This window comes from Strix aluco, chromosome 2 (genome assembly GCF_031877795.1).
Source record: "Strix aluco isolate bStrAlu1 chromosome 2, bStrAlu1.hap1, whole genome shotgun sequence".
NCBI lineage: Eukaryota > Metazoa > Chordata > Aves > Strigiformes > Strigidae > Strix > Strix aluco.
The window spans coordinates 64,115,234-64,139,402 of NC_133932.1; the positions used below are offsets into that span (position 1 = coordinate 64,115,234).

The 24,169-nt window shown below is 36.5% G+C and overlaps 1 protein-coding gene across 1 annotated transcript in view; it reads right to left on the minus strand.

The window, feature by feature from the left end:
• The window catches only part of GABRG3 (gamma-aminobutyric acid type A receptor subunit gamma3), a 335,936-nt gene that overhangs the window by 305,682 nt on the left and 6,085 nt on the right, over positions 1-24,169 (minus strand). Inside the window, exon 3 of the mRNA XM_074816909.1 lies at positions 11,879-11,946. Within this exon, the coding sequence (XP_074673010.1) occupies positions 11,879-11,946 (68 nt within the window). The remainder of the gene's footprint in view (positions 1-11,878; positions 11,947-24,169) is intronic.

The window sequence follows — 24,169 nt, forward strand, 5'->3', positions numbered from 1 at the left end:
TTTGAGAGATGCTAATCTGTTATCCTCTTTATAGGTACAGGCTAAGATATATCAGCAACAGGGAAAAAACCCAGCATTTCCAGGTGCATGAGACTTAGGAAAGTACAGAGTTTTTTCTGTGTGAGAAGTAAATTGATGTTTACATCTTTCCTACTAAATAAGCTTACCTTCTCAATCTGTTAATACAGTTTTACTTGCACAATGCCAGCAAATGTAACTGCCAGCACAGGTACTTCTGTAGCTAACAGTTGTACCCAGTTGCTGATTCTCCAAGAACAGTGGGCTTTATTAGTGAAATGTTTTTTACTCCATACTCTCACTTTTCTGGTGAGGTGTTTTGAAAGAAGTCACAGTCCAAAACATTGCTATGCCAGCAAAAGTTTCATGCATAAATCTGGGCTAAACCAAAGAACAAGCACAAGTTGATCATTCAATGCATCAGCTATCATTGTTCCCATTAGCTAGAACATTCACATAATATTAGTTTAGCAAGACTCTTTGGAAATCCAAAGGAAACTCCTAAATATTTCTTTCAGTCTGCCTCTTTGCAGTTGGCTAATCTAGCTGTGCCACAATCTGTCTAAAGCTTTGTATGCTGGTCCAGTTAGGCAGCTCCCAAAATATAGGTCCAATTTTATCTTTTTAAGACGTTCTCCTAGGCTTCCTACATTTGTTTTCACTTTCCTCTTCTTTATATCATTCTTATAGTACCATCCAGATGGCAAAGAAATGCTCAGCCGTATTTACATAAATACAGTTTCAGACACCAGAGAACACATTGCAGGGAAAATAATGAAGATAAACTTAAAAGCTTTCAGGTGGGTTCAATCAGACAATCTTGCAGTCTATTTTTTTCTATTTTTTTAATACAGTCTACAAAAGAATGATATAATAGATTCTAGTATTATGCAAAAAAAAATCCTAATACTTATCCTTTTAATCTGGAAACAATGAAAATTACTTATGAAAAAAGAAATATGAAAGCAGCATTCGATGGACTAGCACAGATTGAGACATTTCCATTTATGTTGATGCAGTCAGCCATTTATGTCAGGTGAGAACCTGGGCCCCCTGCGGAATTCAGACCACAACATTAGGCACCAGGCAGATCCTTCGCAGCTGTACACATCACCTGTTTATTTGGCCCCATGGAGCACAGAAGAAATTTCCCAATTTAGTAGTGTTTCACTTTGCACTCTCACAATAGTGCAGATTAAAAGAAAAGGCAGTAAGGATCCAATATGTTCTACTATCAAAATGAACTTTGGGTTATTTTGGATCTTATTATTAGCTTCTCAGTGTGAAATATTTTAGGAGAACATGGCTCAAATTTATGCCTGGCGTAGTTCCATTCACTTCCCGAGAGATTAATTTAGTTCTTTTATTGTTTATGCTGTTTCACACAGTGCACATAGGTATAAGCATAAGTCAGGAACAGAGACAAAAATCATTGACTGCATTTACCTAGATCCCTATGTATGCCCTAATTGCATCACAAGCAAAAATGATTGCATGAGCTGAATTTATCCAAAATTGTTAGTCTGATTTCAAACCAGCATCGAGAGGAGAGGCAAGCCCACATTATTCTGACCAAACAATATAGCTTGATAGCTCATCTCAGTGTCTAATGAAGTAACGTTTGCATAATGCATGAAGTCCAATTTAGGAAAATTGAAACTGCTTTGCCTTAAAGATGGCCAGATGTTTAGTGAGCATGTGATCAAGTGACAATTTCACCCAGAGAAATTAAGACCAAGACTGAGACAGATAAGTAATACAGGAGGAAATTTTTCATTTCCATTTGCAGTGGGGAAGACCAGCCAACAGCTTGTTGATCTCAATTCTTTAATCACTAAAAGCAATAAAACTAAGTGAACAACATTATTAGACAAAAAGATGTTTTATTACAATATAATAATCTCTATAAATTGAAGGAATAAGGTCATACCTTTCTACAGTTCACAATTTTGATAGCCTTGTAATTCAACCTCAATCTACAGGCACTGTAGGTAACAAAAAACCCATACTGTGCACGCTGCAGTAAATATACCTAGGGAAATATCCACCTGAAAAGCCATTTGAAAGCACATAACTATCAGAGTCTGATATATGGAGTGAGTGTAAGCAGATGACAGTTATTTCTTTGTCTCAGTTAGTCGACACACTTTACATGAACTATCAGCCAAAGCTCACTATCCCTTGAGTCCACTAGCTACTGTTTCCAAGAATGATTTTGAGAGGCAAGGTCTGAAAACAGAGGTAATTTATTCTTACTGGGTAAACAATACAGCTGAAAAAATTGACAAAATCTTGGGCACACATGCCCTTTTTCTGATCTGAAAGAGACATCACAAACTTCAGGCATGTTGAGGTGAATAAGTTATGGGTGAAAATAAGTTACATTCATCAACGGACAATCAAGGTAAAGGTTAGTATATACAATGGATTCAGGAGAAGGTGCAGCAGACAGGAAAGGTGACAAGTAGTTACCACTTGCAGAGGTTACCAGGAGCACAAGTTGTACAGAGACATAAAATGCATGCTACTATTGAGTTTATGCTTTTCCATATTCAACACAATCATGAAATTTAGTTTCCAGGCCTCCTCTTTTGAAGGTTTTAGTAATCTTTCTCGAGGATAAGGACCAGGAGGTCTGAAATAGCATGGCTGTCTTATGAAATGTTTTCAAAATAGTAGCCAACCACTTTTGTCTTTCCTCCCCTGTTGCAGTTCACTGTGATGCATCATATTTGCTCTGTTTCTCCCATACAGTCTTCACAGAAACTTTTGGCTTCATAGAATAGTATTAATACAGAAGCAGATTACATGACAGTGTAATCATCACTGTGCCTGTGTCAAACATGATGAAGTGTCTGCAAGACTAAGGGTTTCTCCATTTTTTCAATTCTTTATAACAGCTGGCCTAATTTCCTTCCTTCAAACTTTGCTTTTTTAAATCTCAAATCACAACAGGGACAACAACCCTATTATTAAAACCTATTTTTTTAAGACCAGAATTCCTATGGAAGAATACTTACAGAAAGTGCCAAGAATTACACCGATTTCTTCTAAATTTCTAATCCCACCTAAATCAAGTATTCACTACCTATGCAAGGAAAATATCAGTGGAGCTCAGACAGATATAAGTATTTAACAGCCATTAACATTTATGGTAAGTTAGGCACTGTAAGAAAGATCTTGACACCTTCATACCTTTGTGAACATGGCCCTAAATTTGTCAAGTCATATGTATGAGATTTACAACAGGTTACTATAGCTATAGGTATTTAATACCTCCCATGACTAAGTTCCTTAAGCACTTCTGAAAATTCTGTTCTCCTTGCAAAATATGCCAAAGCAAGTCAGAGAAAGCAAGCATCAGTTATCCCTGCTCCTAAATCTCCCAAGGAATGCAGTTTACTAGATAAGCTCCAAGCACATGCAGCTAGCCTTGAGGCAACCACAAAAAAAAAAAAAAAGTCAGAAAGGAAGGTAGCAGTTTCTTTGGTTTAAGAATCTCACAACAGCCCTGAATATTTAATCTCCTAGACCTCTGAACAGTTTCCTTATCTTTACCATTTAAAACTTAAAAAAACAGTAAAATTACTATATAAAGATTAAAATGTTTGTTGCTATTTTTAATAGAGTGACTCTACTTCACTGTAATACCTGAGATGTTTAAATAAAACAGATCCAAAACTCTATGGTCAAAATTATCTGCTTCTATGTAGTATGCAAAAAGCTAGTAATAGTTACAAAAACATCTTCTCACCAAATTTCTTCAGCATTCGAGGGCTGCAGATGTCATTTGTGGAAGTAGGAAAAAAGGCACAAGTTCCTGGAGGAAATAGTAGTTTTGAGGGTAGAAAACAGCTTGTCAACACAGTATGTAGCAGAAACACCTGCATCTTTAAAGTCTAACAAAAAACAGAAGCACAAGACGACAGAGGTGGAGGGAGCTTTGAGGAAGAAACCTACAAAAACATATAAAGAACCTAGAATATCACTACTTTTGACCACAAAAAAGTTCCTTTTCCAGATCAAGAAAGTAATAAATGAAGACTACAGTGATTTAAAAGGAGAAAAGTGTATGATGTTAACAAAAGCATGGAGGTGTTAGGATACAGATAAATCACTGCAGTCTGTAGACTTTTTTTAATTGCAGAAACCAAGCATTTATTTTATTCTTCAGTTCTGTGTAGCGACTCAGCAGAAATACCTTGTCTGTACCAGAAAAAGCATGTCTGAGAGTCCTTAAGAGCCAAGGGACACCATGTTCACTAAAAAAGCTTGAAGGGAAATGAAATACAATTCTCTAAACCTTATTTTTCAGCAGTGAGACAATAAAGGAAATTATGTCCAATTACACTGATGACAAGCTCTCATTTGGAAAAAAATTAAGGTATGTAGGCTCTTTTGGGTTTTATTCACTGTAAGAATGATGTGAAAAAATGAAGGGCATTTCTCTGATATTTAAATGACACTGATGAATAGTATTCATTCTTTACCAACCAAAAAATCTTACAGAAACATGAAGACTCTTCTGTGACCTGATTAGGGATTATATGGGGTCACACTGTGTTCAGATGTTCCTTCTTAACTACCAGCACATGTATAATGCCACTGGAATCACTCTATGAATGCTGTGATTGCTGGGTCTGAATTCCCAAAACTTTATGCTATGAAATTTTGCAACAAATTGTCATTAGGACTGCTCTATTATTTACAGAACCAATCAGCAACAGCCATTTGCTTCTTGGGTAAATCTATTACTGAAAGAACTAAGGAAGACCAAACTCTGAAAACCATGGTTTAGATTATGTCAGTATCATACAGGAATCCAACAAACGGGTCAACACAAAAGTAATTACTCTTTCATGGAGCAATAATGGAAAGCTCAAGCTCTAAAACAAAGTTGATAAACACCTGACCACTCAAAAACTAAATTGATTTAGGCAAAGAGACCCTTGATTTACCCTAAAGTAATTCGATGTCCTTTGCAGCAATTTAGCCATAGCTTTTCTAAATTAACTTTCCCAAATGTTGGCAATAAAGAGAAGCTATGTAGCACTGGATAGACAAAGGCAACTGTTACTTTCTAAAGGAACTGTAACAGTGCGTACACTTACTCTAAAGCCTAGGACTTGCAGGTCCAAGAAACAGTTATTGAAGTGGGAGAAATCAAGCATAAGAACTGGCAACAAGGCGGAAAGTAGTTTCTTTCCATACTTTGTACAAAGGTCAATTCATTCACTCAAAGATGAGGTATCTGTTAGCTACTGTAACACTGTCCAGTTATGGAAAAAGCATTCAGTCCAGCCGCTCTTCAGATCTTTTTTAAATGCCCATTACTGAGCAGATGAGACATTTCATTCTCCTGTATTACTGAAAGTAAATTGCTCATTTGTTATACATCTTTTGAGTCAACACTAAGGCTAAGTCATCCATATTTGACAATCTGTTTGAACTCTGATAAGACAGACCAGCAGACAGAAGATCAGTCCATTACCAGAGACTTGTGACAAACAGTATCAGTTCTCCAAGAAGCAAAATGGATTTCCTGTCAATATAGTAAATTATAGCAATAAGCATTTTACTGTTACACATCAGAGTACACAAGCTTCATTACAGAAAAATGAACATTATGCTAGTCCATCCCATAGCACCTCAAACAAGGGCAGCCTAAGGCCAAGCGTCTATCAGCTAGGTCATATATTGATTACACAAAGTGGGGCTCTAGAGGAGACTAAAAGTAGAAGCTGCCGAGGTGATACATGAAAAAAATCAACCCAAGCTCATTTTTTCCCTCCAGCTTCCTCCTTTACACACTGTTTCACTTTTGAGATTATATTAGCCTCTCACCAACTCCATGGTGGAACAGATATCATAAATAGACCAAAGTTTCAGCTTATTACTGTACCCCCCAGAAACATTTTCATAGCAAAGCACTGACTGTCAGATCTTGAAGGAACAAGAATGTGTCTGTATGTGAGGTGATTTTGATTTATAAGCAAAAATCCATGCAGCTTAAAAATTTCTATAATTCAGACCTTTTTTATCATGAGTGATCCAAACTTAATGACAGTATATAAATATGGTCTACAAACAAGAACAGTAACTTGATCATAATCTAGCAAAAAAGTGTATGATTAGTACCTTAGTCCTTATAAATGAACAGACCCACTCAAACTAAAATTTAATTCAGGACTTAAGTGTTGTCTTAGGTCACAAAGCAAAAAAAAAGTTTATAAAATTTGCAGGGAAAAATACAAACATCCTGAGGCATTCCATTATTTCAGAGATGATCTGAACTCAGCAACTGGAAAAATCACCCCTCACAAATGACAGAAACCACCTCCCTGCACAACTGGTTTACAAGTAGATTAGGTAAAACAATGAGAAATAGTCAGAAAAAACCCACTCAAGTTGACAATGAACAACAGGATGTCAGGCTTGTGCTCAAATAGTGCCTTGAATTATCTTTGAGAATTAAGCCTGTAAAGAAAATCTTTAGGGCTAAACAGTGGGGTGAAAACCAGATGAAATCTGGATTTAAATTAGTTTTGCCTTATTATGGAAAGATTCTATAGGTTAGGTTTCTATAATTGCAGATGTTCCAATAATAGTTTTAACTATCAAGTAAATAGACAGAGAGTAAAAATATGCAAGAAATTCAGACTTAATTATAAGCTCTGAATAATATTTCAGACAAGTCTCTGCATCAACACTGTTCTTTTAAATACCTATCATGTCTAGTGGAGAGGCAAAATGAGCATGTGAAGACTTCGAAAAGGAAATTCAAAGAAGTCTATCAATCCATTAAGAGGGGGGGAAAAAAAAGTAAAGATTGCTTTTATTCTATAACACTTAACTGAACAAAAGGGAAATACATCATCCATAAAGATATATGACATAGCCTAGAGAAAGAACAAAAGAATGAAGTGATGAAACACAAAAGAAACACTCTATGAATTACCTTTTCAGATTACCTGAGAATAAAGAGATGAGCATATATCCAGCAGATAACCAATTAATAGTTTTATGAACGGGTAAGTACAGTTTATAAGCTTATTTCTCACACTGTCTCTTCAACATACTTTCTGTACAGCTGCATTAAAATGAGATTCCAGTTGCTAAAACCATATAGGTGTCAAATTCTTCCTTCACCAGCAACGTGTGCTGCAGCCTCAGATTCCTGTAGCTACTCAGTTAAGACTGCTAGTGTGTACACACAAACACACAGCCTTCGATGCTATTGAGATTTAATAGTCTATGTAATCTCAGTGTGTTTACATTTCTGTCTCACAAAACTACTTCCAGGGGATTCTTTTTTTCCCATCAGTTACATCTGATTCCCACTTTGCATTTTGTCATGTCCTCTCCTTTTTCTGTTTTTTTCATACACAAGCCAGTACTGCTTCTCTGTAGAAAACCAGGCTACAGTAAGCCACATTAAGATCCAAGTTTTATAAAGCGACTTATAAACCTTTGCTGTTGTTGACAAGAACTGGGTTGTTGACAAAAATTGGAGCATGGATTTTAATACAAAAGCATATGCTTCCTGGACATAATTTTAAATGGGAAGTGTTAAAAAAAAGACATTAAGATATGAAAACTGAGTGATCTGAAATTCATACACCTGTTTTACAATATAAAGTGTGGGGAAAAAAACAAGATTACGGATGAATTTTCAGATTTGAAAAACTCACTTAGAAGATCTCTAACAGCAGTGGAAGCATGTTCATTATATTTACAGGTATAACAAAGTTCTTAAATACAGAAAAGATTAAAATAAAACTTTGTGATTGATATGAATTGCACCCTACAAGTCAGGATCTCTAATGACATTGTAACATGCAGTGGTAAGTTGCAAATTCTGTAACTTACTTTATGAAGAGATGAAAACAAAGACAAAGGGATATAATATGCACACAGGAAGATTTAATTTGGCTCAGAACATCCATGTGTTATTTACTTTTAAATCAACCAGTTTATGTTTCTTTTAAACCAGTCCGAGCTCACATCCTATTCTGATTTTGACAAAGGATAGGCATCAAGATATTTACACAATAGATGGCTTTCATCTGTTAAAAAAACTCACCCTAAAATTTTTGAATGGGCATTCAAACATCTCAGAGTTTTAAATTTCAAAATACTCTTGTCTAGTATCAATAATTTCTGTAATTTCATAACATCATGCCATAGCTCAAAATGCTGAAATTACTTTCTTCTTCAAAGCCACTGCCACTTGAGCCTACCTCCTAGTATCACTCAGTTTATTATTCAGCCTGCTTTTACTTCTTTATTCTTACACAATTCCTATTTCTTGCTACTTAACATTAGCTTTTTTTAGACCATGCCTCAAAGAAATCTTCCATGTCACAGTCAAAGGAAGAGTCACCACTGTCTACCCAGAAAACAAGTTTCTATTATCATCAAAAAGATGTTATAATAGTGAGTCTCTAATAGAAGAGCATACCTTCTCACAATTACTCCTGTTTTTTTCTGGAAATCTTGAGGTTATAAATACATATTTTTGAAAGCAACTAGGAAGTTAATCACTGGTAAGTGATTACCTTTAGGGTAAGTGGCATAAACCCTCTGCAAACTGTCTGAAATGCAGGGTCAGCCATATATTCCAGTGAATTACTCCATCTTTGTCACAGAGAACATTACCTTTCCCTTGACTGCAAGCCTTTTTGAAGGGATCGCTAACATTTCTTCCCCTTGTGGCACTTCCAACCTCAGACTAAGAGGATTTATTTCTCCTCAGTGCCACAAGTATTCACATACAATTCATCTGAGTTTATCTTTGCTGTAGGTAGGTGTCTGGTAGCAACTGTCTTTTTCCTGACTGTTAAAGTGAGATATTAATATTCATACTCAAGTCTAATCATAATTACAACAAAGTTATTGACATCTGAAAAGCTTTGCTGTACAAAATTGGCCTGAACATTCAACTGAACACCCATTGAACAGATAACTTAAAGAAAGTTATTTTACTTCCTAGGTTTCACCCACAGGATGAAAAGCGCTGATGAAAACTGATAAGAAAATACCACTGCAGAGTTTGATCTCTAAAGAAGCTCCACATGATTTTCCTTCAGAAGTGCTGCAGATTAAGAAAAAAGTGATAGAGCTAAGGGCTAAGTTTGGAAGTACACAGCAGGGAAGTCCTCCTTGTACATGTTGATGATCTCACTCTTGAAATAGAAGAGATGGAAATCAATGTAATCATCTTTCTTTTTGCTCAATCAACTACCATCTTGCCGAGTTGCCTTGACAGAATAGCTCAACTTTTAATAATAATTTAGGGGAGAAAAGCTAAAAGTTCCTGTCCTGCTGAGAAATATAGCATATGTAAATTCTGGCAAGCATACTTTTTTTTTCCTCCCAGAATACACGCACATTCTTCTCCCTCTGAGAGTTCAGTTATATGACAGGAATCAGACTGAAGATGGTCTTTTCCTTCCTCTTCCTCTGCCACAGGTAATTTCCAGCTACTGTTTCTGTTTGGTTGTTTGTATACCCATGCTCCACCAGTTCACAGGCTACATGAAAAACTGCTTACTTAAATTTTTTTTATTTATTATTATTTTTAATTCCAAAAAGTGTTTGGCTTTTTTTCCAGTAGACCATCACAGAGCTACTGCATACTGTTGCCAAACAGCTGAAATATCACAAATGGGGGCAAAAGTAGCAGCTCGATCAGTTCTGCCACTGAAGAGACAAGTTATCATACAGCACTATAGCTTGTAGGTTTGTGAGGACTTCCCATCTTCATTGTAAATTTGAGACTGCAAGCTCATTTCTGATCTCTCATGAACTTTTGGACAAACTGCAAAGCAACAGAGCAGAAACAGAGCTTTCAGACAAAAGTTTGCTACATTTGAATGCCTAATCTCCTATATGGATAATCAGGTTTGAGAACACAAGTAAAACTCAGAAGTGTGTAGCTAGTTCAGATTCAGTTTCAGTGGGATATACTGTCCGCATGCATATCTGAAACTAGGTCCATTTCTGTTCAAAAGTTTAACTATAACTTTAAGCGGACTTGAGTCCTTAAAACTTCAGGTACCTATATTTATATTTTATCATTGTTTTATTTATCATTCTGCCCTTACAGATTATACTTAGATTTTTTCTGCTGCAACCAAGAAATATCTCTATGCCATACACTCATTAACTATCCTAAGATGACTGTCTACTACCAAAGAGATACAGCATGCAATTTTTAAATTGATACCTTGGTGCATCTTTCCACCTTGGTGCCATAAGATATCCTTAACTAAAAGTTAAGGGATAAGTAAACTAGTCATGTTTTGAATGTGCTATAATAATCTTCCAAGAACCACCGGTTCCTTCTATTATTATTTTTTCCTTCTTCCTATGTGAAGCAGTTCTGATCAAATGCTTTCTTAATATTATTCCACATACATTTCCAGCACCCCAAAATGCTACTTACAAGCTCATTCAGAGGGGCAGAGAGCAAAAACATTTTGAAAAGTAAGCATCCTCATGATTGTCCCCATTGTTTTTGAACAGAGTACCCATTCCTAGTGTATACATAAATGTAAGCCAGAGGACTGTAAGCAGAACAGATCTTCTCATAAATTACTCCATGGACGTCATTTTGGTATGCAGACAGGGAAGGGCAAGATAATTAGCTATTTATTACTTCAAGAATAGAGCAGGTACTCCCATTGCTTGACATTGAGTGTTTCACGTGAAATATGACCAATACATTTCACACTTTTTGAATGTGTGGCCAAGTTGTTCCCAGCACATAATTTGTTCTGTCTTTACTTTTCAGATTTTCCATTGCCAGGGTGGCATAGGAGTCTCTGACCATCCAGTATTTGACACGCTGCAATAATTTACATTCTGACATATACATAGGCAAAACCAAAAAATCAGCCTGCATGACTACCTTTCAAATTCAGGAGCTGTTGTTCCAAAAATACAAAACATACATGCAGTGCATTTATTAGAGTCTTATATGACCATTGTACACAGAAGCCTTTGAATGTCATTGTGAACAAGAGAAAGTCATTTCTTTGAAGAGGTTAGTATAAGAGCTTTAAGTAAATTAAGATATTAACAGGTCCTCTGTTTCCAAGTTGTATTAAGAAAAAATTCAGCATAGTTTACAGAGGAATACTGTGTTGAATTCAAACTTGCAGTTGCACAAGCAGTCACAGTAACCCATACCTCCATAACTACATAAACATCCAGCTTGCTTTCTAAATGTGAATGTGCTGCTGCAGAACTGAGGAATGTCCTGGAGTCAAGAAGACCACAACAAGTGACCAACTGTTATGTTTTGCTAGGTTCACTATTGTCACACTATCACACAGACTCTCAGTTTCTCTTGCCTTTACACATGCAGTACAGCTACATATAACTTCTTCAAAATTATACTTTAAGGCTAAAGATTGTTGATAACTCTGTGAAAGAAAAGTAACCACTGAAGAGATGATGAATTTCAAACAAATATACTGGTAGTACATGATGACTCTCATTAACTCCACATTATGAAGCTCCGTATATTTGACTGACTCTTGAAACATTAATTCAATAATTTTCTTGGCAATATCTTTGCTTCATACTGATTTTTTCCTAAGATGACTATTTTACCATTCAAGATCTACCAGCATTTTTTGGTAGACAACACAGAGCATAATATTACTTTTAGGTTTGTTCTTCTCTTGAAGATATACAGAAGAGTCATCTGAAAAACAGAGCTATAGCTGAAAACAGAACTAAATCAACAGTCAGAACAACTTATCCCCAGTGGTATTTATTGTCTTTTTCAAAAGCTAGTATTGATGCCAAGACCAGCAGTCCAGATAAAAATCTTTGTTAGTAACTCACTTACCATATTTATTGATGATACAGGACCAATGCTGTTGACATAAATGTCAACATCAATAACTGTTGGTTTTACTGTGGAGGAAAAAAAAAATCATTTAATATTATTTTGCAGAAAACTTAAGTAATCACTTTAAATTTTTTCTTCCCCAATAACTGTAAGGTCTAACCTTCAGGCAGAACTACTGAGAAACATGGATTATGTCTTTTTCAGGAAGACAAGGTTCTTTTCCTCCTACCCAACAAAATTGCCATAAATTACATGCCTGTATCACTTTATTGTCATGATCCCCATTTATCTCAGCAGCAGTTTGTTAAAGAAACTTTCAGTGCTAACCACAGTGCCTCAAAGACAAAACCTAAAATGATTGACATGAAACTAGAAATCATACAGCATATCACTTTTTCCCATTGCCTCAACATGCAGGTCCTTTAGCATGTTTCTGCCACACCAAAAAATCTTTCCAGATTTTTTCATCTCATCAGCCCTGAAATCATCCTAACTTAGAGTAAAATCACTATGAAATCCATTTAGCTAAACCTAAGCAACTCTTCTCCTTTCAATTTAGACTCATTCCCTTCAGCCCACATTGCCTTTGCACTCATTCATCCAAAGGTTTTTGAATTTGAATTGGTTTAGCCAATGCAAGTTTCTCACAAGATCTTCCATGTTTTCAGACTTCCAGGATTTAATAGGCCAGGACAAGCTCTGGACTCCTTTATTTAGCTGAGGCCACTAGGATTTATCTTCCTTTTAGCATCTTTGGTGTCAGTGTACATGCTGAACAGTATTCAGATAGCTCTTACTGATGGTGTAGCCTAACTCTAAAATAATGCCACTCTTACACTGAAAGGCACGTTGTTTTTTTCACTTATGCTGCCCTCCTTCTGATGCCACAGGGTATACATTAACCTCTAAATTGAGATCTAAATTGGTGTTTTACTTTCTCCAGAGTTAGCTGATCCAAAACTAAATAAGTATAAATCTTGCTCTAACCTGCATAGTCAGAATTGATGCAAACTTGGCCCTAGTAGGCCAACAGCTTCTGTTAGACATCTCCCTTTCCCATAGAGGCACCTTCCCTTCTCCATGCTCTTCAAAAATCTCCAGAGAGCAATTCAAACCACTGAAGTTTGGGAACTATGTTGAACTTTGGACTTTTTTGCATCAATGCCCAAGTCCCCTAGAATGAGGAAATGCAGGTACATCACCCACTCAACTCAGAGAGCTTCCCTTGGGGAAACTACCGAGCAGAGAAGTGAGGAAGAGTTAAATACCACAGTTCTGTGGGAAACTTATCTCAGGTGGATAACAGTTAATTTATCTAAAGCTTAAGAAGCCATCCGGCACAAGCTGAAGATAGACAGGAATCTTCACATGTAGAGATTAATAATTTTTGCCCACAAAATTTCAGACTAACAATAAGATGTCAAGGAGTTTTAAAGTACCTGAAAAGTTAGACGGCTCTGAGAAAACAAGCAGGCTGGCTTGTCTTGTAAGACTTTGGTATGTCCATATCATTAGGAAGACTAGATCTAATGTTGCAAAACCAGACATTAAAGTGGGTACAAATAGTGGTTAAAGACGATAAACATTCTCTCTAATTCATTAAGTACCACACACTTCTTTGACTGCATATGGTCAGAACATCCAGGATTATTTAAGGTCATGGTTTCAAATTGTCTGAAGTACTGGCTTATAAACTTGGATCTTCCCTTCAGCAAAAGAAAATCTGAACTCAGCTGAACAAGCACAACTGATTCATGCAACTCTAATTGTACCCAGTTAATAACTAAATAGGAGTCTAGCAGCTTCTGGTAATGAGACCTGCCTCAAAATGCAGTAATAAATGCCATTACATAGGAATTGTTAATAGCAGGGAACTACAGCTAGTTCTTTTACCAAGCTAGTATACATGGAATAAAGGCCTCTGATCTCTTTAAGGCTTATTCACATATCTAGCTGGAAGTTCAAAACTAAGAAGTTCTGGTGAACATTAATGGGACTAGACTTAGTGATGTAAATTGGCAGGCAATTGAATCTTAGCAAGATCAGGGGCAAAGTTCAGGACCAGAACACAGTGCTTGGAATCCATTTTTCTTTAATCATTGCAGTTAAGTATATAAATAGATTATGAGATGATAATTTCTCCGCAGTGTGCTGGGCCAAATTCTCTTCTGGTACAAAAAAAATGAAGCACTGCTTGTTAATGCTAAAGGGAATTTGGTCATACTCACAGAAAAGGTCTAATCTTGAAACAGAAGAAAACTAAGCAGCAGCCACTTCTTATGTCAAATTAAATCAGCATCTAGCCTCAGACATTCCCAATGAAATTCAAATTAAAAATAATTTTAAAAGAAATACAGGTAAGCTATTGTATCACTACAACAACAAAAAAGACTGAAAGTTTCTTTGAATGATATATTGTTTTCCTAGGCAGAGGCAGAAAATAGAATTGTAATACGATTGGATGGCAAATATCTGTTAAGGTTTTGAAAGGATAGAAGAGTATAGGTCTTGTTGCACGTGGTTTCTCATGGATATAAACAGATATAAACTGGGAGAACCATCAGATATAAATTTTAGGTTTGTTATCATAGGATATAATTAAAAATACCAACCATAATAAGGTAAAGGTTTTAAGATTATTTCATCCAAAATGCATTATGAAAAATAAAAGAACTGAGTTTTAAAGTTATCATGTCTTATTAGAAAGAACTCACCCTCTACCAGTCTTCAAAATAATCTGAGTTTCATGGAAAGACATAACTAATTACATTACAAATTATTTCAAGGTCTGCTCAGTTTTTCTGTATACTACAGGTATTTGTGAACACTCAGTTCATGGGCTGATTTAAGCCATGCATGGAGTAGCTGAGCTAAAGATGGACCCTTTTTTCTTGCACTAAAGAAAGTCCTCACAGTCTTGTTGATTGAACAACAGAAGTATTAATACCTCACTAAAAGTTGGCAATAAGATTACAAATGGATACTCAGCTCCAGTACCATTTTGATATCAGCATCAGCCCAAAACAGTTCTAAAGAGCTGTTAGAAACTTCGCAAAATTACTGGCAGAACCATGTGTATATCACATACAGGAGAGCACTTAGAAGTTGTTAACAAATGTATCAATCTTCTCAAAGTTCTTTGAAATATTCTTTAATATATAACTTTCCCTAAAAGATAATGTAAGCACATCCAAGTAACTGCAGTGTTATGCTGCTACAGGGTGCTACCTAAAGCTAGTTAACTGCTTATCGCAATCATTTAATCTTCAAACATGTTCATTTTAATTGAGGAGATTTACCAAGCCAATCAAAATATCTGCAAACAAAACTAAGGTCATGCCAATATTTAGCTAATAGTCCCCATCTGATCCAAATGCCGTGGCTTTGAGACAGGCAGAGTGTTTATATTCCAGTCAGACTATCACATTGCAAAGACACATCCGAGTGAAATTTGTCTACAAACTTTAGACAGTTCAAAAAATGCCTAGCCACAGGAGTTGTGAGTTCAACACTGCCTGCAAAGCTCACTTAAGAAGCCAAGTGAACATTTAGACAGTTGTGTAAAGCTAGGTCAGGTATGTCTGAACAACAAAACGTAGAAACAGCTAGAATAATGCCCTGATCACAAATACCCATGCAGGCCAACTACAGGATTGGTGTAGTCCTACTTTATAGATTTACACTGGTGAAATAAACAGTACATGAGCTTGAACCCCATTAAAATCCATGAATACTCTTGGACATATGCAAGCTGATCATGTGTGTAAAGAACTTAACAGATAAATCAGAAGAATTTTAAAAATACTTTTCAGGAAATGAACAAAGGTATTGTTATACAATTTCACAAGTCATATACAGAAAAAATTTGCAATAAGTTCCTGCCATTTTTTTATGTTTACTTAGTACCCTAAATTGCCCTATCCTTTTAAAATATCTCTTAATTTTTGATAGATCTCTGCTATACAGAATTGATGATTATTTCGTGAATGAAATCACTTTGTATAATTCCTACAGAAAGCGTTCTCCACAGCTGAAGTCTGTCCGAATAGCATTTATGTTCCTGCGCAAATCATAAATATTTAGAATTATTTTTTAAAGTTTAATGTTTAGAAATATTTTTATTGGAAGCTCATTTAAACATGAATAGAACTAGCTGAGCTCTCATAAATTTTAAAATAAAATTAAAATTAATTTTTGTTGAGAGTTACCCTTTCTCACATTGTTCAAGCAACTCCCAAGTCTAAATTATTCTGGTTTTACACAAAACAGCAGTGGTAAAAATGTTATGGATCAATATTCGTATATTTATGGAAGCAAAGCAATTAGCACTAGATTTTTAGAAGGCACACAACCATCTAACAAACACAATGTGAGCTCTGTTCCAGAAATCCACAGCCACTTAAACTCTGCCTAAGTTCCACAAGACTTCAGAACACAAAAGACTAACAAGATTGACTCTACAGTAGTAAGATACTTTTTAAAACTACTCTATAATGATATTTTACATTATCTCATTAGCACATAAATTGCTGTTTTTAAATTAGGATAAAGCTGTAATAAATCATTACAGTTACCGATAACTGTAGTAGTAGTCACTATAGTGTTAATATTTACTTTGTGTTAGTGATGATGACTATTAATATTTTCCTACATGACCTTATAGGCAACATCTAATTACCTGTTTGTTCCTGAAAAACAAATGCTTATGCTAACAAGTCACTTCTCAGGGATAATTGTAGTCAGCTAAAACTTTTATATTTTAGGACAAATTACCACATTTGAAGAAAGACATAGTAACAGGAAGTGGTTGACTCACCATCCATGGAGATATTTAAATGACATGTAGATGTGGCACTTAGGGACATGGTTAGTGGTGGACTTGGCAGTGTTAGGTTTACAGTTGGACTCAATGATCTTAAAGGTCTTTTCCAACCTAAATGATTGTATGATTCTATGCTACGATTCTACAAGGGTATCAGTGAGGAAAATAAAAAAGACTCATTCTTCCTGAATATAAGAGAATGGCCTTGAACAACAGATAGAGGTCAATACCCTCCACTTGCTATAGCCAGAGAAACTCTAACAGAACTGTCATCCCTATGTTGTAGGATCAAACTACCAAAATGGGACTGCAAATGAAAATCAAAAGGATAATCAAAAATTTGGTGCAGAGTTGAAAGAAAGTTTGGATGACAGCAATACCAGGGTGAGAACTCTTCTGAACAGGATGTTTTATTCACATGCCAGGTTTTGTTGCCATTATGTCCAGGAGAATGACAGTGTGCACATAAACGGACTTCCTCGTTTAACTGCAAATCACGTTTATTCTTCATATCCTACCATCACCATCAATCAACCTTCAGCACTTTGATTTTTCATTTACCTTTCCCTAATGCACAAGTTCTAATTTTTCCAGTATTATGCTGTTTGGGAATGAAAACTGTAGATCTTAATAGTTAGGCTGGTTTACGATCAATCCCTAAAGTTTCCAATTTTGTTTTATTTATATTCATAGGATGGGGGGAGTTCCTATGTGATATCATAAGGCTGAACAATAATAGAATTTGTTCCTGCAAAGTCAAGCAAACTAGCAACCAAGGTCTGGATGAACAATAGCAGTCTTAAGAAAACCATACAATTGCAAAAAGGAGCAACAATATTTTAAAATATTATGTGCAGAAAGTTTTCCTTGTTTAAAGATGACAGACTAATTTATTAGTTTGTGCCACAACCTCAGAACGGCAACTATACTACTGTGCATCTGCCCAATTTACAAATATCTGCTCAGAACCCTCTTTAATAAAAAAAAAAAAGACTTCTAAATACATTTCTACACTTGGAAGAGCCAGCATAGTCTAGGTAATCACAGAAGGAAGGAGAGAGAAGAATTATGTAATCAATACCTCAGACTTTTACAGACTCTTACCTAACTTTCAATCCGTGGCATCCCAAAAACCTGTATGCTATACTCCCAACTTCCTCTCATACTTCTTAGGTGAAGTTACGGAAAAGAAAAGAAAATAAGAACTAGCAGCTGTTACATATAGCTTTGGGTCTGACAGCTGAGATGAAGAGTTTGGCAAACATTAACTGTCAACCAAACTTTCCTACCTACAATGCCACTCAAGAAAAACATTGAGTCTGAGTTTGTATCAAGCCATTTTAGCAAGTAATCACTGTCAGGAAATAAAACTCTAAATAAGAGTTATCTGTGTAAATGAATTATTTACATTCACAAAGGTTGTGTTGTAAGGGACCTTGCTGTTAAGTACTCGGGTAAAAGGCCTCTCTCTCCAACACAAAACCATTACATCTTTGTCAACCAACAGACTACACGAAAGACGTAAGTATTGCAAAGATACAAGTGGCTCATTAGAAGTGAGACAAAAGAGCAGTTTTATCTGCAAAGAACTGTATTTCTTGGGTTAAATTATGAGATTAGTTTTATAAAAACAAAGTGTTTGCATACTGACATTTTTCTATATATTGAAGTACTGTAAGCTTGAAATTAAAGTGTTGCTTTCCAGCATTTGATTGAAATTAGGTGTTCTCAGAAAATGAAACAAAAAAGAAGAAAAAATCAAACCTGTTAAATAATTGAAAAATAACACCACTTTTTTTTTTTTTTTTTTTTTTTTAAGCAGAAACATTAAATTGGAGGGCTTTAGGGTCACTGCATTGGAATAAAATTTCACTATGATTTCTTTTAGTATGACACATTAAGAGTTTTACCTGAGAGAAGGATGAGTAAAAAGTAGGGTGTTTCCCCTGACAGTTGAGAAGCTGTGAACCAAACCAGGTCAGAAACCAAAGTCAGAAATTCCCCTTTACTCAGCTTCATGGTTAAGAAATTTAAAGAGCAGAACATAGGCATGAAAAAGTTCACTATCAACAGCCTATCCTAATCAGAAATGTTCCCATGCTCTATTTTGAAAGAGTCTATGTTTGATGCACTATACTGGCACCAGACAAAGATTAGGTTCAACCAACCTATTTATTTATGTCATGTTTTAAAACTCAGACATGGATCCCAGTTTTCAAAATCTAAAGCTAGGACTTTGGAGTGTCCATAGAGTAGTTTACCCCTCACTTATTAGTCTTGCCACTGATATTTTAGAAATGTTCATGGCAAAGTCTGCAGAAGAAAGCATCAATTACTGAATATGCTAGAGAATTAGAAGTCCTGCAGACAATCTAGAAATCTCTTCTATCCTCCCAGCTAGAACAGGGGTTGTTCTTGTTTGTATCGAGTAGCAACGTTTTCCTCAGGAATATTCCTCTCCTCACACAGGTGTGCTTACACATAATGCATGGGAGATACCTGGCACTAAAACAGTCTTTGTATTTACTGTCTTACTCATGGAAATGGGACAGTTAATGGATTTCCAGTTTGGTGGCTGAATCAGAACAAAAATTTTCTGAAATAAAGACAACCCACTTTACATTCCCAAAAACAGAAGGAGGGAAGTATCAATGACAATAATTAAAAGATTTCTGATATTTTTTCTTATGATCTTTTTCAGCTCCTAAGCTCTCGCTATATTCAGACTTGTTTCCTAACTGAGTCTTAATCACAGTACTCCTCATCCTCACCAATGGGTTATTTGAGTTTCTTCTTCCATATAAACCTAAATTAGACTAATCTCCATAATCATCTGCAGAACCCAATACTGCAGAATTTGGATCCAGGAGCACGGCTTTCCCCTCCTGAGTGCTGCCATAATACACACAGAATTCATTCCCTCTCTCCTTCCAGTGGGTAGTACCTTTACACACTGGTTAAGTCTCCGGGTACAACTGTCTATAATCAATCCCTAAGTGACAGCTGTCTCTTTCACTGCTTCCTGTTACAAGATGTCTGATACTGTCTCTCATAGGCTAACACAAAAAACAGAAGAAAGTAGTCATTTGGCCTCGCATGACAGTTTACAGCTTTCTCTGCGCTATGATCTGAGAAATATTTTGATCTGTGAGGCAATAAGCGATCCTCTGTCACCACATATGGGGAAACCTTGCTGGAATTAATTTAAAGAGTATCAGGTGTGGCAATCAGCAGTTAGCAAAAATAACTTGACAGCCACAGTGGTAGTAGCCTGTGGTGCACTTCAGGGTTGATTTCTGTGTGGCCTTCTAAGGCAGGTCTGACAGAAGAAAGGTTGTGATACAGCTTCAGAACTCAAGTTTTTCATTAGGATTGTGCTTGAAAATGCACATCTCCTTTAAAAAGTAACAGAATAAAAGTTGCGCCCACTCAACCAACAGATCTGCTCCCTGCATATACTGAGAAACTGCTTAAATTAGTTACAGAGAGAGCTTCAACTGCTTAGAAAGAGAATTACTGTTAAACCCTGCCGAGCCAGTACAGTAAAACATGCCAGACAGAACTTACTCTTCTACGTTTGCCAACACAAATGAGCCCACCTATTTCTACCAGCTACACTTGTACAAACCTACTCAAGGTACTGAGAGTTGCACAGCTGTTTGTGAGACTGCTCTTATCTTCAGAAATTTGCCTAATGGTTCTAAAGATATGTGAGGAGCAAAGAGAAACAGCTGGACTCTCAGTATGGCTAGAACTGTCAGAGTCAGAAGGTACACAGGCGTTAAATTAGGAGGTGTATGTACGTGTGTGTATACACTTTCATACTTCAAATTGAACTTATTTGGGCTTATAAATACACAATAAATACAGGGGACAACTAGAGGCTGTACAAATATCTAGGGATCCGAGAGGAATCTTGTTACTGCAGTATAATCAAAAGGGAGGGAAAAGCAGGCATTAGTGGTGAAAGCACCTCAGAACACAAGCTAATGAAGCTTTCCTCAACATGTGCAATTCATAGCCTTCCCTAATATAGTGATACATTTGAGAAACAGAGGATGCAAATATGCAATACAAATTATCCTACTACCCTTTCAGTGAATATCAGTAAAATCAGTATTATTCATGCTTGTTCTGTCTCATCAATAATGCTCTTGCCTAAAGTTTGATTTGATGTCAGCTTGACTTTTTTTATATAAAGTAGGAAGGCAGGCAGCTTAGAAACCAAATGCTAGAAAGTATAGAAAAAATAAATTAATACAATAAACTATGACATTTACACAAGACTTTTATTGCATTAAAAATGGAACTCAGTCTTTTCAGTTCTGGCTGACCATTACAAGAAGTATAAGTTGAAAAATTAGCTGTCAGCTAAGTACCTCTGAGGCACAGAAGTTCTGTCTTGTAACTTGCTATTCCTTGAATTGTTTTTTTATCTTATTTTAGCTTAATTTCTAGTATGATCACACTCTACTTTCAATTTCCCTGGGTAGTTTGAGTACACTAGAGTGTAGTTCCTTCTAGTTGGCTTTTCTCTTACCAGCATTATTTTGCTCCAGCCTCTGAAATAGAAATTAACTGAAAGTATTGAACTTTCCCTAGCAGAATATAAACAACTGCAAAGATCATTGGTACAGCCTGAAATACAGAGGAAATAACTTCTATGGTTTTTTTTGATTATTTTTTACGCATTTTTTAAAAAACACTAAACCAGAAATTTATCACTTCCCTAACACCACTTTTTCACATTAGGAACACCATGGGGAAAGTTAGTGGACAGCAATTTTGTCTGTACCTAACAAGTGTGTGCAACTCCTTATTCTAGACCTGTTGTGTTCTGGGGAAGGTATTTCAGGAGCTGGGGAAAAGGGCAGGTAATCACAGGAAGTCTGGAGAGCACCTGGTCAGACTGCAGGATGTGTGTTTTAGAATATCCTTTGTACTGAAATTAGAGCACTGAGATAACTGACTGCATGTTAGAGATGCTCAGGGAACAGTTTTGTTCTCTAAAAATTACTGGTGAAATAAAATGTTTTCTTTCACTTTAGCAGGTTCAAATAAGAGGGAAGCTTGGAGTTTAGCTCAGCTTGTGAACTAATCTTAACATTACTAATCCCTTGTTGACACTGAAATTTTCACCCGCGTTAGTTATTGCTTCTTAATGAACAAGAGAAAAAAGATCTCTCTGAGGTGAGCAAACCAGCTACCTACCAAAAGGCAACTCTTAAGACTTACTGCTCTGCACACTCCAAATGAGTACTGCAGCCCTGAGCCTGGTCTCGGGTGAGATTTTTTCTCTCCCACTGTTAATGGCACATTTCAGAAACCTCTCACATACTAACATACTAACCTTTCACAATGAAAGAAAACGTTAGCATATTATCTTCCACATGTAAAGCTCACTCAGGGAATGTGGTCAGCAAAACTTTCACTTTGGAAGAATACACTGTTACAAACTTTCTGTCTGTTTAAGGCAACCTACATTTCATATGAAGGTAAGAACAAAAATGAAGAGTAATAAAGGTAGCTTTATTTTCCAGGACTCCATTGTGGACTAAGCTGCCCATTAAGGAAGGTGAGAGGAAAGGTTTCAGTAAAGCAAACTGACTCTGAAGGAAATATATTTTGTCTTGTGCTATTTAATTTACCTGTGGTTTGCTTCATTGTTGTTTTTTTAAAAATGAAACAAATTTTAAATTGGTTAATCAAAAATAGAGCAGTGGCAAAAAAACTGGTTTATTAATAGAACCTAAATAAGACTGAGATTTTTCTAGCTCTAATTATCATCATTCTACTCTATGGTCTGTTGGTTTGCCTATTATTTCTGTTCTCATTTTATCAATAAAGAGGAAGCAAAATTTCAGGGCCAGAACTTAGTCCTACTACATGTCAGGACTTAAGCCAGTGTGACATGGGGGTAAAAAAAATCACTCTTGCAGGGTAGTAAGACTTACTGCACTTAGAAAACGTTGCACATCCATTGAACAGGTCTTCACGTCAAAGAACTACAAAGAAATGACAGAGTACCTGTGTACAGAAGAGATTTTAAGACCTTCATAGTTCACAATGGGTTTACTTGTTATCTGGGACTGGTGCCTTTTATACCATGCAACAGACCCACAATTCTCAGCCCTATAATTGTAGCTGGTGAAAAGTAGGTGGGAAAGATGCTTTGTCTCCATAAAACACTTTCTGATCTAATCAGTACAGCGGTATAAGCTGTTCAGTGTGAAGTGCTTTCTTTTCTTTCTTTTTTTTTTTTTTTTTTTCAACTCCAAAAAGCATGTATGTTCTGTGGTATAATGGAAAACTGCCAGATGCCACCATTAAAATGAAAACCTTCACAAGCTGTGATATTTATGGAGACAAGAACTCTGCCAAGTGTGTGGCCACAGGGAATGCAGTCAGATGTTCCCCTGCTGGTAGAACGCTGCTTTGTTTCCAAAGACCAAAGGCCCCTTTTAGCAAGACAGGTCCTGTTACGGTGTCACATTGCTGATAGCCTTCACAGGGTAACTGTTTTGCCTAATACTTAGGTTGTTCAATCCACGCTTTCAAAATCCTGGCTCGGAACCTTGCAGATGATGCCGGTACTGCTGAGTGTAGATTGAGTGTGTGATCTGACCAACAGTCATTTACATGAAAGCCTAGGCCAAGTATAGGTGAGCATAAGAAAAAAAAAGAAAGAGCAAGTCCTGGCCTTGCAACTTAGCACTGACCTACACACTCTTTACAGTAGTTTAGATGGGCTGGGTGGGAGAGGAGGAAGGAGGGTGCGTGAGTGTCTGTTGACAGAGGTTCATTCACTGACGGCTACACTCCTGACCTGGAGGTGACGTGATCAGTGAAGAACTCAGTGCCCATAGTTTGGCAAGTGGACACTCAGAATATGCCTGTACAGTGCCACGACATACCTGAGCTAGCCAAAACATCAGCTGCCCTGGGAAAGATGAAAGACCACAGAACAGTCACTGCCTGGGTCAGCATGCACTTCAATACCTTCTATTTGCAGAAGGTATTCTGTGACAGTCTTCTCCTTCTCCCCATGGCCTTTGGCTTGCAAAAGTGTATTCCCAAGTGACCTAAAAATGACAATCCTAACCTTTGAAAGTGCAAAGTATTTTCCTAGGCTTTTTTGACTGCATTCAGAGAGAAAGCCATTTCTTCAGGAGCATTGCTAAAGTTATCCACTGTTAGAAATAGTGGCTTTGCAATAAAGGATTGGAAAACTGGGTGAAGAGCAATGTGGCATGACACGGTGAGTGTCACCTGTCCTGTGAGACAGACAATTTGATTACAGGCAGCACTGCACAAATGTAAAGGCCCTAATGAGTAGCTGATTGCATGCTAGTCCTGGATTTAACCCTCAGCATCTTTTATTGGCTGCACTTCTGCTTGGTTCTGAGAATTACTTCTCTCTTTCTCCAAATGTTCATTCCATGCTTTCTATAAATTCCAAAACATGC